Genomic DNA, 15,165 nt, shown 5'->3' on the forward strand with positions numbered 1-15,165 from the left:
AAGGTATAATTTAGTATGCTTATTCTACTCTCTGATTAGAGATGGGAGACACTTTTGATTGTTCATGCTATTCTAATACGTACATGAAAGAATAGCAACTTTGTAGTTATTTCCCAATTTAAGAAGCACTTGTAGATTTTTACTGTTGGTATTTCAGGCCCCTATTGGGTTTTCTAAAACTTAAGCTGGAGCAAACGAATTGCTTGGTTAATCACAAGAGGTAGTAAATGTAAATCCCTGGACCTAGCCACAGATGACCTCATTCTCTTCTCACCTGTACTGTGAAAACATAGGGCAGGTGATTTACATAAAGGATACTTTTTTGTCATAATCCTTTTCAATTACAGTATTAATAAGAGTTCATTTTCTTTTACTCCTCGATCTGGCATATTTAGCCTGTTTTTTTCCTTTAATTGTGGTAAAATATACGTAACATAAAATTCATCATTTTAAACATTTTTAAGTGTACAGGTTTTATGGCATTAAGTACATCCAGGTTGTTGTGCAGCCACCACCACCATTCATCTCTAGGAATTTTTCATCTTCCCCATTTAACACTAACTCCCCATTTCCTTTCCCTGTAATCCCTGGCAACCAGCATTCTACTCTGTGAATTTGACTGCTCTAAATACGTAACTTATATAAGTGGAATCATAGAGTATTTGTCCTTTTGTAACACCATAATGTCTTCAAGGTTCATCCATGTTGTATTGTAGAATGTGTCAGAATTTTCTTCCTTTCTAAGACTGAATAATATTTTATTACTTAGATATATATATATAGAGAGAGATATCTGTGTCTCTCTCTCTATATATACATACATATCTATAGCATCTGTTTTTTTAAAAAAGGGAGGAAGTTGTATTAAAGGTTTTGATATACACTGACTTCTAAGTATAAAGAATATTAAACTTTTATTACCATTTAACTCTTGGACTCTAAAACTGTTTCCTTAAGCAGCAAGTTATCCTGATGGAACTATTCAAGTAAGCAATGGTAGCCTTGCCTTTTACCCAGCACAGACGAATGTATTTCCCAGACCCTCTCAACCATTTGTCAATAGCCGGGGATCTGTTAGAGGATGTACTCGTGGTGGGAGATTACTAACCAATTCGTATCGGTCCCCTGGTGGTTATAAAGGTATGCTCTGAATACAATTTGTATGTTTACTTGACTAAACTGTTTTTACTTTACCTTGTTCCTTTTTGTGGTTTCCATTTATAATGTAGTAGAGAATTCCCTATTCCTACAAAATATGGTATTTCTAATATGTCTATTGTCTATAACAGAGGAACTCTTTGAATGAAAAACAGATCGATCCTGTGACTTACTGAAGTGAAAGGTTGAGCATCTTGGTTTTTTTCCAGGGATGAATTTTGGTTTTCATATTTGAATAATTTCTTTCTTCTGTTAATTGACTTGGCTGGCTCAAAACATGTCATATTTAAGACAGTGCCCATTTCCTAGTTATCAGAGTATACCACAGATGAAAACTTTGAGACAATAATAGTGATACGCTTTTAAGTTAGATATGGTTCCAAGTATTCTAGTTACTGCTGGTATTAGCAGAAGTACTCTAGACCAAGGCCTTAACCACCATCCTTTCCCAACCCCATTCCAGCAATAGTAAATTTCTACAGTTGGCTTGTTTGAAGTCTGTGATATTTTTATAAATGTGTGTTTTATTGTGCAAACAGTATTATGGAGTTTGCTTAAAGAAGGCATAAATGTAATGATGGCTTTATAGGATCAATTTAACTTTCCAAGTGATATAGAACAGACTATTTAAGAGTTTAGTGTAATTTTGCCCATAATTTTATGTAAGTTGTTTGTTTATTAGGTTTTGATACCTATAGAGGACCTCCTTCAATTTCCAATGGAAATTATAGCCAGCTACAGTTCCAAGCTAGAGAGTATCCTGGAACACCTTATTCCCAAAGGGTAAGAATAATTGTTATAACTGAACAATAGTACAAGTGATGTGAAGCTGGTGACTAAACTATAGCAGAGTCGTAATTTGTTTTGTAAAGACACTCTTATAACTATGGAGAGTGGATCTGGAAGCTTTTCTAATAACCCAAGTAGGGTACATGAGAACTGCCTGTTACATGGAACTTAGGAGGCCTTAAGGACTTTATTAAGTTTGCATTAACTCATTTACTCCACCATCCTATAAGAGAAACTGGAGTTCAGAAACAAGTAACTTATCTAAGGTCACTCAGCAAGTAAATGATAGAACTAAGATTAGATGCAAGTTTCTCAACTCCAGAGCCCATGGTCTTTACTATATTGCCTTCAGTTTAACTTTTTTAGATATCACGTATAGGAAAGTCCTTTTTTGTAGTTTGATTTTTTTGGTTTATTCTTGATTGACTAGTTCAGCAGATTTTCTTTACTATATATGATAAAAGACTGATAGGAGGATGGTGGACATTCCACTTGAACAGCCCTTGGGAACTCCCTGTCATTGGTCATATATGGATATGAATTTATACTACATTAGCATTTTCAGTTTTGAAGTTTTACAAGCCTTTAAGTATGTATGGGGTATTTTACTGAGTTCTGTTGTTAATATACAAAGGAGCTTACGGTTACATGAGGTAAGATAGATGTCTATACAGAGGCAGTATTGAAGAACACACCTTGGAAAACACACCAGGTCACCTAAATGACTTGGGTTTGACCCCGATCTCACCAGTTACCTCTTTGTCTGACCTTGGGCCTGTTACGTAAACTTTCTGAGCTTTAGTTCCTTATCTGTTAGGTGAAGACTCATCTGTTTGAGTTACTTATCTTACTCTGGAGTGTTGAGGATTACTCTGTGAGGGATTCTGAGGATTAAATGAAGTCATATACATAAGTGCTTTGCATATATCAAGGATGCAAATATTAAATCTTATTACTTGATTGTCACGTACTGTGTGTGCAGGGAAAACTTTGATTAATGCGGTCTTTCAGTAATGGAGCTATCTGTTCTTAATACCAGTATTCTAGTATTTTTGTGTGCTGCTTTAAATTTCCTCCTGAGGAAACATAAGATATCAATGATAGTAGTGCTGTTGGGAAGAGAGTTAGGAGTTTGGGGTAGGAAAATTAATTATTATTTTTACTGTATACATTCTTGTCCTGTTCAAATTTTTTATTACATGTATTGATATTAATCTGATTGCATCATTAATTATTCTTTTCATGACTTGCATGGGGGCTGACTTTCACCATACTTGGGAGTCAGTTTGAAATGTTGCCTCTTGAACATTTTTTCTTAAAGATTCCAGGCAATAATATGTTCATACGTTAAATTCTTATCAATTTCCCTGTCAAAACAAAATCAAACCCTAACATAGTTTGTAATTGTCTTCACACTTTGGTTTATAAATAGAGCAAGACTGAAATTGTCTGTATTTTTGCTTTATCATCTCCTTTTATATTGAGATGAGGCACAGAGGACCAGGACATATTTCTGAATTTCCCTCATTACCTAGCATTGTGTCTTTTACGTAGTGTTCTCTAAATGCTTTCTTGTTTTTGCAAGTATTAACATATCTAATTTGTCAGGTTAATTAACAGATGAAGCAAATATTGCTACTGTGACTCTTGCTTTAGTTGTTTTTCTTGGTGTCATCTGAGCCCTTTTGGTTGCTGGAGAAGGCTAGCCCAAGGGCTAGGAGGACTTAGTCTTACAAATTTATCTGCCAATAATAACTAATTACTGTTTTGCGTTTTTGGTGCTAAGATAAGTATTATGTGTTCATTTTAGGATAATTTCCAGCAGTGTTACAAGCGAGGAGGAACATCTGGTGGTCCTCGGGCAAATTCTAGAGGTAAGGATAATTAATTGAGGAGTTTATTTACCCAAAACATACCTCTAGATCTTTCTTCATCCTTTGTCAAGTTCTCCCCAAAGTATATTAGCATTTATCTTTTGAGGTTTTCAGTTTGCTTAAATGTTTTACTGAAGATCTGAGGGAGATATTAGACTACTAGAAAGGCTGTGGAAATCATTTGTCAATTTACGTGTGTATGTATTTTAAATTTGCTTGACACCATAATTTAACCTTAGATACATATTCACTATGCTAACTTGATATAGTTTCAGGTGATATATCAGGATGGTGGTTTTGGAATAATGGGCACTTCTAGATACTCTAGTGCCCCTTAGTACATTGATAGATAGGAATAAACAACAATTAAGACACAATGACTTGAACAAAAGCAGGATACTTTTAATACTTCTTAAAATGTGAAGGTACTATTAAAAGGTTCAGTGTAACTGAGAAGATCAAGAATTACTGAAGATTAACTTTGTCACAAGAAAAGAGAAGCTTTTCCTTTTAAGAAAGTAGCCGCTATTCACATTATCTTTGCCCTCTATCTGAGCAGTGTTTTTGTACAATACTGAAAACATTAAAATTTTATGATACCACATTAACTTAGAAATAAAGAACAAGCATTTATTATGGGGCTTAGTACCATAACAAAATATGTTTGAATGTCTAGTAGGCTAGTAGTTCCAGAAGTTGCTACTTTTATGTAATCTCAGTTTTCTTGAGTCCTTCTCCATTAGATACTTAGAGTAGATTTATCACTGAGGAATTAAGAACTCAGAATTATGGGAGAAAAGTAGAGAATTAAAGAGTGTTCACACCTGGGTTTTAGACTCTGCTAACCATAACTACTGTTAAGTTATCCAACCTTTGGGGGCCTCATTTTTTTAATATTAAAAAAAATGAGGCTACTGGACAAAATCATCATCCAGGTCCTTTCTGGCTTTAGAATAGTAGTAGAAAAGCCTCTTGTCAGAGAAATCTAGAAGAGTATACTGTAGCTATACTTTATTGCTTTTTAAAAAAAATTTACTATAAAATGTATTTTTATCTGTATTTCAGTAGCCGACTAATGTTAAATATTGTGTTCAAAGCTAACTGCTTCATTATGAGAAACTCACTGTTGCTAATAAAACAGCAGGGTGGAGTGATTCTTCTCAGGTGAGCAGCCCAGAAAGAGACAACGAAACCTTTAACAGTGGTGACTCTGGACAAGGAGACTCCCGTAGCATGACCCCTGTGGATGTGCCAGTGACAAACCCAGCAGCCACCATACTGCCAGTACACGTGTATCCCCTGCCTCAGCAGATGCGAGTTGCCTTCTCAGCAGCCAGAACCTCCAATCTTGCCCCTGGAACTTTAGACCAACCTATTGTGTTTGATCTTCTTCTGAACAACTTGGGAGAAACTTTTGATCTTCAGCTTGGTAGATTTAATTGCCCAGTGAATGGCACTTATGTTTTCATTTTTCACATGCTAAAGCTGGCAGTGAATGTGCCACTGTATGTCAACCTCATGAAGAATGAAGAGGTCTTGGTATCTGCCTATGCCAATGATGGTGCTCCAGACCATGAAACTGCTAGCAATCATGCAATTCTTCAGCTGTTCCAGGGAGACCAGATATGGTTACGTTTGCACAGAGGAGCAATTTATGGAAGTAGTTGGAAATATTCTACGTTTTCAGGCTATCTTCTTTACCAAGATTGAAAGTCAGTACAGAATTGACAATAAAAGGATATGGTGTTCTGATTAGTGGGAATAAAGGAAAAGTAGTCCTTGCCCTTCTGACAGATTGGTTTAGGAAAATGTTTTCATTCCTAGAGGAAGGAGGAGGTCGTTACTTTTTTGTTTTCCTCCCCATGGTGAAAAATTTCAAGCTGAATGACAATTAGCACTAATCTGGCACTTTATAAATTGTGATGTAGCCTCGCTAGTCAAGCTGTGAATGTATATTGTTTGCACTTAATCCTTAACTGTATTAACGTTCAGCTTACTAAACTAACTGCCTCAAGTTCAGGCAAGTTATAATGCCTTGTTGTGCCTCAATAAAAAAGTTACATGCACCTTCAGTGTTCTTACTTGATTAAGCATTTAGTTAAGAAGTAAAATGTTTAATTTTTAGTGTTCACACTGGTAACTCTTGAATGGGAATCTATTCATGGGTTCATACTATTATTTTAAAATAAGCCTTTTATATATAACAGCTCCTTTTAGAGTTACTTTTCTCTGTTATTATACATATCATTCATCAAAAGATTTCATGTTTTCCACTGGCCAAATCACATATTCTCCTTGAAGCTGTTTTGCAGTAGGGTGTTTTATCCTTTAGTTAGCTATCTTCAAGTACCTACTATATGAATAACAGTACAAGGTACAGTACGCGATACATGGGTAATACTGCTGGTCCGCCATCAGTAAGGCTTATGCTTTCTAGTGGATTCTTAATTTGAGTAGGTAAAATACTTAGTCATCAAAAAGCAAAGGTCTGTGGTCGGGCAATGCTGTATTTGAGTGCGGATTTTGCCACTTAGTAACTGATCTTGGGCAAGTTATTATACCTCAAAGATTTTTTTTAAAGACCATTTCCCGAAATGCAAAATGGGCATGATAGATCAGCCTCAGGGCAGTTGTGAAGTTCAACTAAGAATTTATCCAAAAGACTTTACACAGTGCCTGGCACATAAGCATTTAATAAATGTTAGATGCTGTAATTGTGTTTTTCTCATTCGGAAAACTTTAGGGTGCTGTGTGTATATACTGTCTCGTATGCAGTGTAGCAGGCAATGCCAGAGTAGTATCCATTCTAGACATACATCCTCACGTCTCAATTTAAGTTTGTATATGTTTCTTACTACTAAGAACTTAATAATATGTTTCTCAATTACTTTAAAGAATAGTAATTCAAAATAAACATTTTGATCGAATATTCCAGAGTTTATTAAGGGTTGGAGAAAGGGCATTTGTAGCCTGCAACCAAGCAGGTCACTTGCTGAGGCAGAAAGTTCTTGTTTTGATCCCCCGCTCACTCTGTGTTGTTAAATAATCTCAGGAAGATGTAAGAGCATTAAATTATTATGGTTAATATTTTTGAGCTAGGTGTGGGTTCAGCAATTAAATCCTTAAGCCATGTTTAATTCTGTGGTGTTAAGTGTTAGTACAGTGCTCTCAAGATAGAGGATGTAATGTGATTCACTATTTAACAGAACTTTTTCAATTCATGGTAAGTACTTCGTGAGTTAGGGATATTAGTGTTCCAGTTAAATAAATTAGTTCATGGCTTTTATGTCCAGAACACAAAATGAAAAGTATGCAGGAAAGCAGAAATATGATTGGATGCTTGAGGGGAAAACTTGATGTTTAAGAACAGTTGTTGATCAAGTTCAATGAGGCCTTTCTCAGTCTTTTTTAGCCACTGTTTTCTGCTGCATTAGGGTCTTCAGCTTAGTCTTTTGTCCTGCACATGATCGACATTTATTGAAAAAATATTGTGAATGACTCTTTGTATTTTTTAAGGTAAGTGTCCAACAGGAAGAGATTGATTAACTAGGGTATCCCTTCATGATAATACTCATGTTTTAGGAGAGTATTTTAAATGAAATACTATTTCTCTAAGTGTAAAGACAATAAACTAGAAAATTATTCTTAGACTTAAGGAATGAATGGACAAGATCTTTCATTCTGAAGCAGTGTAACTTTTGAAGACACAGTTCTTCTGGAAGCTTTTAGTAAAAGTCCAGATGTCTTTACAGAAAGATGTACACATGCAGATTTTAGATACCTTTGCAGGAGATGTAATGGGGATCCATAGATAAGTAAAGCACATTTAGGGACCTTGTATAAGGAACTTATATTTTACTGAGAGGATCTTGTTGTAGGTATGACTGAAGTGGAAAGGCATTCCATAAAATTACTATGTATCTCTGAATATATAGATTCTTAGTTGTCTTACGGGAGGTGGAGATAGGGGAGATAAAGTAAGTTTTTCTATTTTCTATAGATAGATTTTCTATAAATTCACCTCTGAGTTTCCTTTCACTTTAAATCTTTTAGTCTTTTGTTAAATGAATTCTCCCTTAAGAATTGTGAGCTACTGACTCTTACCTCCTCTAAAGTTATTTATGAGTAAATGCAGGTATTTAAAGCAGGAAATATTTTTGAGAGGTTTGCTCACTTGCCTCCCATACCAAGTATCTTGTCAACCATTCCATTTTTAAATTGAAACTTTCTAAACTCCATAATAGCTACAATTTTACAGTGCTTTGACATCACATACTGTGTTTTTATACTTCAGTCTTCCCTGTTTGCAAAGTTTTATTCCTTTATTGACTGATGTTCTGTTGTGATCCTTGTGATAACTAGGATGATATTTTATGTATTTTACAAGGCATAAAGTATTTTATATGCCAGATAATTTTTGGCATATAGACGTTAAAGTTTTTCCATATGAATTCCACTCTGCTCCCACGCCAAACACTTTTATTTTGATGAAAAAATTTTGAGTTGTCTCTCCAAGTCCTCCAGATAATGCTAATGTTATCTCAGGGGTATTCTTTTTATTTATTTATTTATTTATTTATTTTTGGCTGCATTGGGTCCCCGCCGCTGTGCACGGGCCTTCTCTAGTTGCGGAGACAGTTGCATTGGGTTGCATTGGGTCTACGTTGCCGTGCGTAGGCTTCTCACTGCCGCGGCCTCTCCTTTTGCTCTAGAGCACAGGCTCAGGAGCTGTGGCCCACGGGCCCAGCTGCTCTGCGGCATGTGGGATCCTCCCAGACCAGGACTCAAACCCGTGTCCCCTGCACCGGCAGGCGGACTCGCAACCACTGCGCCACCAGGGAAGCCCTCAGGGGTATTCTTAATTGCCACTTTAATGATTAGGCTGATATCTTTGTCCTCATTTTTCAGCTTTTGGGCAAGTGTTGACAGACTGATAGGTACAGCTCACTTGCTACCAGTGCAAGACTCTGAATGCCAGATGATAAAATATTGTTACCCATTATCAGTATCAAGAGGCCTTAGGCTCACTAATTGTAAGTTTCTTAAGCATTATTCTTTTATTCATTTTATTTCAAGGGCCTTATATGTTGAAATAAATTATTAATTTAGGTGGGTTTTAATTTACCATAAAACCCAAATAGGTGGGTTATCTGATTTGTACCTGGCTCAGGGGCTACAAAGATCAATGTTCAGACACATCAAGTATATCAGTTTTATCCATTTTATCCATTTCATCTGCTGAGAGCAAATCTCTTGAATTATTTCTCTGATTTCTATCACACTTCTGTTTTTTTTTTTCTGTTCTATATCTGGAAATCTTACTATTCAGAAGCTAAACCTCCTTGGACAAGTTATTTAATCTCATCTTTTCTATTGTTTCTAAGTTTCACTTTCTGGAAGATTTCCTTGATTTTGTCTTCTGACCTTTTTACAGAGTTTTAAATTTCTGCTGCGTTTAAAATTTATAAGTACACATCTGTTATCTTGTTCCTTACATGTGTATTCCATTCTTGTTTTGTGATTGCACTATTGTCTAAGGATAGTTGGTTTTCTTAAAGTTTTCTTCCCTCCGTAGTCTATTTCTGCACTTCGTTTGTCCTAGTCTTATATCTGTATTGTTACATTTGCTCAGAATCTTGTGATTATTTGTTGACTGTTGATATTTAAGAATGTGATTGGAAGCTTTGAGTGCAGAGGTGGGGCTTGTTGGTCTTGGGGTTTGTAGTAGCATGATTTTTGTGGGGGAGAACACCAATGTGGAAGTAGGGAGGAGCTTTCTAAGTGGGGCACAAAACCCAGAAGCCGTAAAAGATGGATAAATTTGACACATAGAATTTATTCCCCTAAAACTTGTTAGGGGAAACAATGTCAAAAGACAAATACTGCCTGCAGTGGGAGAAAATCGAAAAAGATGGCCCAAAAAAGGAGCCACAGAAGTGAAGAGACAGTTCATATGCGCTTACAAAAAAAAAAAAACAAAAAAAAACAGTAAGCATATGTAAAGTGCGTATTTTGGCAAGCATGTGGGAAAAGGGGCACTCATAGTGTAGATGGTAATAAAATTGGTACTTTTTGGAGAGAGAAAGTATATGCTTTCTAACCCAGAAATTCCACTGCTAGGAATTTACAAGTAGTTTTGGAATTATGCCAAGGTACATGCATAGAGATACTGTGTATAGCATTAATTATAACAGCAAGAACTGGAGAAACAACCTAGATGCCTGTCAGTAGGAAATCGGTTAAGTCAGAAGAGAAGAATATAGATCAGTGTGTGCAAAATGTCATTTATGTAAAAATTCCTAAAAGCACATATATGTGATTACTTGAATTATTTTTTTTTTCTGGTAGGATGTACAAAACTTGATAGTGTTGGCTTTAAGGAAAAGGGATTGTAGTAGGTATTTTTCATTCTGCATATTACTATAGAACTTTAAATGTACATATCACTTTTTGTTAAAAATTTTAAAGATAAAATGGTAGATTGCTATGGTACTTACCCTGCTTTGTCTTTCCTTGGCTAGAGCTTGAGGGTCTGCTTTAATTATCATTAAGCCTGGGATAACGCATGGAAGAGTTACCGTAAAAACCTTTCACCTTTCACTAATATTGGCATTTCACTTCATACAGAGTACTCTCATTTGTGTAATCTTATTTGATCTTCACAGTGGTCCTGGTGAGGTAGATGCTTTTCTAGGGGATAAGAAAATTGGGACTCTTGGAGATTGACTTTCTAAGACCACTAGCAGTAGTGCCTGAGCCAGGCTTTGAGTCCAAATACAAGCGCGGCCTTTCTTACCGTACTCGTTGCTCTTCCTTAGTTCTCAGGTGTGGTTGCTTTCACCGTATTTTCCATTGCTGTTTTGCACACTGATGTTTTAGATGTACTACTCAGCTTTACTAGAGCAGAATAAACACTGTGAACTGGATAAACTGGACCCAGTTAAGGCTGTCATAAGTTATCATTTCTTGTATGTCCTGAATTTGAACAGGATGACTCCTTTTCCAATGTGAAATGTGAGAAGCCTGAGGAAATGAAGGAACAGAACATTTTGAGGAAAAAACTGATTTGAAAGTACATATTTCATTTTCAGTCTTAGTTAATACCACTCTCTTTAGCTTCTATGCCTCCCGCCCACTACTACCATTTTAGTTTCTTGGAGATGGAAGTTTCTGGCTTCTGATCAGAAACTTCCTAACCCCCTATTACTTTAGCTTATATATACTGATATTTTGTTTTTAAAAAATTCTTCTTTAACTGAGAGGTCTGTCATTCTTCTAGAAAATTCTACTCAGGGCTTTTGGTTACATGTGACAGTTTAAAGGAGAGTACCATACCATTGACTTTATTATACTAACAAAATACTGAAGACCTTACATTATTAGATGTATGTACGTACTCTTGCCTGTTTTTCAGGTGCTATGATGTAGAGCTCTGCCAATATAGACCCTTTTGAAGTAGAGGCATTTAATCAAAATTAACGTACTGTATTCACTTACAGATCATTTAAATGGTTTAAGAGATACATTATTAAACTTACAGGTAGAGACTTTTGTGCATTGGGTTTTAACTCCCATTTTGTCTTTACCGTATGGACTAGATTCAAGCCTGCTAACACAGACCAGCAGTTGAGCTGCTGCCAACAGATGGGGAGGACAACTGTGTGATATTCCATTTAGATGACTGAAATGTTAAATCTCAAAAAAGGCCACAGTGGCAGTGCTTGGAGTGAAAATTGCTTTCTGTAATTTGAGCTGTAATCATGCCAGTTATCCTCTGTGCTATATTTCTAGGATAATGTCATCCATTTCTATGGTGTCAACTAACCTATATACACAGATGACTCACAGTTCTCTAACTCCATCCCTTTCTCCTTCCTCTAACCCCCTGCCATAGCTTCCTCCTTCTCACCTAGCTCTTCTGTGAGAGCCAGAAGTCAGTTTCTGATTGTCACTGGAAATCTCCACTTGTATAACCCATAAGCACTTCGAGTTCAACATGTCAAAAGACAAACTCATCTTCCCTCCAAACTATAATACTCCTTCCGTTTTCCCATAGGTCATCAAAGCCTGATACTCTAGAATCATTTTTGACTTCCCTTTGCTACTTTGTGTATCAGTCACAAATTTCTGATGCTTCAGCCTGCGAAATGTCTCATATCTGTCCTACCTTCTTTATTCCTACTGTGCATATCCTGTTTCAGACCCCTTATCTCTCTCACATTCATTCATTTATTCACTACTTATTAATTGCTTATTATGTGTCAGGCATAGTGTGAGACTGTCTCACTATGTCTCATTTATCAAAGGTTGAATAAGGTCTCTCCTCTCTCCTTAATAGAATACAATCATAATAGTTAATATTGAGCATGTACCATGGGCAATGTACTTATATCATTTAGTCTTCACAGTGTCTTTTGGAAGCAGATGAGGAAACAGGCACAGAGAGGTAAGCCGTATGCAAACCATGATACTACAACAAGACAATACAGCTCGCTCAAATTCTACCTTAAACAAGGTGAATGTGTTAATAAATATAGACATCCTCTCACATTGTGCATAGTAGTAAAAAAAAGGGACTCATAAACAACGAGCCGTTTCTAAGTTAAAGATATAGTTTAGGGAAAGCAACTTTAAAACACTTGCAAAGAAATCTGAGAGCAGAATCAGATGCTTGGTTTTTTTTGTTTGTTTTCCTGTTGTCTCAGACATCACTAATTTGACAGCATTATTTTTGAGTAACTTGTCTTCACTGAGTCTTTTCAAAGCATACAAAGTTTTCATGGGAACATCATCTCTTTCTTAAATTATATATTTTGTAAGTTAAAGTTTATTTTTTGAGATAATTGTAGATTCTCATGTAGTTGTAAGAAATAATACAGATGGGTCTTGTGTACCTGTATCCAATTTCCTTCAATGGTAACATCTTGCAAAACTATATATATCTATATATCTATATCTATATCTATATCTATATTACAGTGTCAGATACCAGAGAGAGGTTTTAAGATAACTAAAACTGTCTCTTGCATAGATCAAATGTATATACCTTAGATACCAACTAAGGGATTCGTGTTCATTTTTTGTTGGCAGTTTCAGTGGGGGAAATGAAGGCAGAAGCCTAGGAATAGCTGACTGAAGCACAAATAGGAAGTAAGGAAGTAGAGGCAAGGAATGAAGACCCTTCCTTGGAAAAGAATGAACGTTAGTTAGAGAGCATTACTGAAAAAGATTGTTTTTTAACTGAGGGAAATATTTTTAGACTGAGGTTGAATCAGTGGAGAGAAAGGTTGAAAATATAGGAAAGAGTTTTACAAATTGTCAACCATAAGTGTGTAATAAGACTCAAAATTTATTTTAATGAATAATATATAGAATAGAGATTTATGGAGCAAGGTCCCAGAGGAAATGGGAGAAGATTGGGTTCAGATTGGAGGCAAGGAAGTAAAGGGGGGTAAACAGATTAATTTGTGTTTGAGTGATTTGAGCCTAGTGGTTTTGTTCATCTTTGCAGAGCTCTGTGGAAAGAGGTAGGGAGTTTGAGAAGAGTATTGAGGGTGGGAACAGTTGCTGAGATGCTGAAGGTGGTGCTGAGCAAAGGAGAGGAATAGGATTGTTGAGCCTAAGGAAAGAACACATTTGTAGCGGTGTCGGTTTGCACAGTGGGTCAAGGGTAGACTTGAGAAGTTAAATTGGGAGTTTATTAGCAGAGAAGGATGTGTAGTCATGAATGGATAGACTAAGGAAGGGCTGAAAAGTGACTGAGTTGGAAAACCGTTATAGAGTTATTGAGGGAGACAGAGATGGAAGAGAAGGTCCTAAATTGGAAAGAGGATATTGGAGTTAAGATTTTAGAGGTCAAGGCATTTTAGATTCATGTGGTCCAAAAGAGTGGGATAAGGAAATAGTGTGAAGATGAAAGGCACTATGAGTCATAAAAATTTGGAGTGCTAAGGAGTTTGTATTTTATCTTGAAGTTGATGGGAAATCATCAAGGAAGGGACATGACAGTATTAACCTTTAAGAAACACTACTCTGATGGAAATGTAGAGAATGGGAAAAACTGGAAGCAACCAGATACATATTGCTAGGCACTTTTGCACCCAGCTGAAGGGCGTGGTCCCATTTACAGCCCCTGTAGAGGGGCGAGCTTTCAGGCAGCTAAGTTTTCCACCACAAAGTTTCTGCCCTCTTGATTGAACCCAGTTAGCTGAACCAATCTGTCTTAATTACGTGCTCCAGGAAAGATCACACGCCTTCAGATGTATTTTGCCCACAGTCATCTTCTTTACAAATGTAATTAAACTCTCTTTTTCTGGGTTAACTTCAGGAACAACTAGCTCCTTAATATTTTTATGCCATTGAAATTTTGGGGCCATATACGGCCACAGTGGGTGGAGACAGTATACCTTTTCTTGCATTTCACTACTTTTCTGAGAAGATCTGGAAGTATTTCAGAAACCCTCAGGCATAGAGTTAGTTTCTCTGATCTGGAACAGTTACTTTCTAAGTATATTTTTTCTGTTTACATTTGTCTCTTCTATCACATTGTAAGTTCCTTCATAGTAACCTGCATTGAATTCATTTTGTTATAATGTGGTGCCTAAGTATCGTAGTACTCTGGCCCCAAAATTCATGTTTAAAAAACGTTCAGTGAGGGACTTCCCTGGCGGTGCAGTCGTTAAGAATCCGCCTGCCAGTGCAGGGGACACAGGTTCGAGCCCTGGTCCGGGAGGATCCCACAGGCCATGGAGCAACTAAGCCCCCAGCGCCACAACTAATGAGCCTAAGCTCTAGAGCCCGCGTGCCGAGAGCCCACCCAACGCAGCCAAAAATAAATAAATAAGAAAAAACAAAAAAAAACCCGTTCAGTGAATGAATGAGTGAATGAATGAATGATGGCTCCCACAGACTGAGGGAGCCTTGTTCTTCTGTGGGCTAGATGATCTCAAGGTCCCAACAAGTCTGCCCTGAAACAGGCTCAGTTGTAATGCCCAAAGAGTGCTCAGACTAACAAAAAGTGCCACGCCATCCATATATGCTTAATTTGGATGTAGCTGTAAAGAGACCTAGCTAGCTCGTTTCCGGATCTCCGAAGAGGCGGTAGGCTCTTTTCCGTATGGTAGCAAGACTGTCGCCTACCGGAGCCAGTGAAACCGGTTTCCCTCCGGGAAAGAAGCCGAGACTACTTTCCGTACAGCAGCATGGTGGCCGCCAGCGGGGGCGGCCATAGCATCACGCCCGGGGAGAAGAGGCCGCCGTAAAGGAGGCGCCGCTTCCTCTTCTTACTTCTCCCGCCTCCCACCGGCTGTCGTAAAAGGGTGAATGGAGAGCGAGTTGTTGGGGG

General features: G+C 37.1%; 1 protein-coding gene across 18 annotated transcripts in view; it reads left to right on the forward strand.

Moving 5' to 3' along the window:
• CAPRIN2 (caprin family member 2) overlaps window positions 1–5,887 on the forward strand; it is a 42,051-nt gene extending 36,164 nt beyond the window's left edge. For 11 of the 18 annotated variants that reach the window (XM_073788870.1, XM_019935670.3, XM_019935679.3 and 8 more), the window contains 4 exons: window positions 958–1,140; window positions 1,841–1,941; window positions 3,758–3,821; window positions 4,963–5,887. In XM_073788870.1, the coding sequence (XP_073644971.1) occupies window positions 958–1,140; window positions 1,841–1,941; window positions 3,758–3,821; window positions 4,963–5,531 (917 nt within the window). In that variant the 3' untranslated portion in view covers window positions 5,532–5,887. Of the gene's footprint in view, window positions 1–957; window positions 1,141–1,840; window positions 1,942–3,757; window positions 3,822–4,886 lie in introns of all 18 variants that reach the window. The other 7 variants (XM_019935723.3, XM_019935730.3, XM_033866958.2 and 4 more) reach the window with 4 other exon arrangements.
• The last annotated feature ends 9,278 nt before the right edge of the window (window positions 5,888–15,165 follow it).

This window comes from Tursiops truncatus, chromosome 11, assembly GCF_011762595.2.
Source record: "Tursiops truncatus isolate mTurTru1 chromosome 11, mTurTru1.mat.Y, whole genome shotgun sequence".
NCBI lineage: Eukaryota > Metazoa > Chordata > Mammalia > Artiodactyla > Delphinidae > Tursiops > Tursiops truncatus.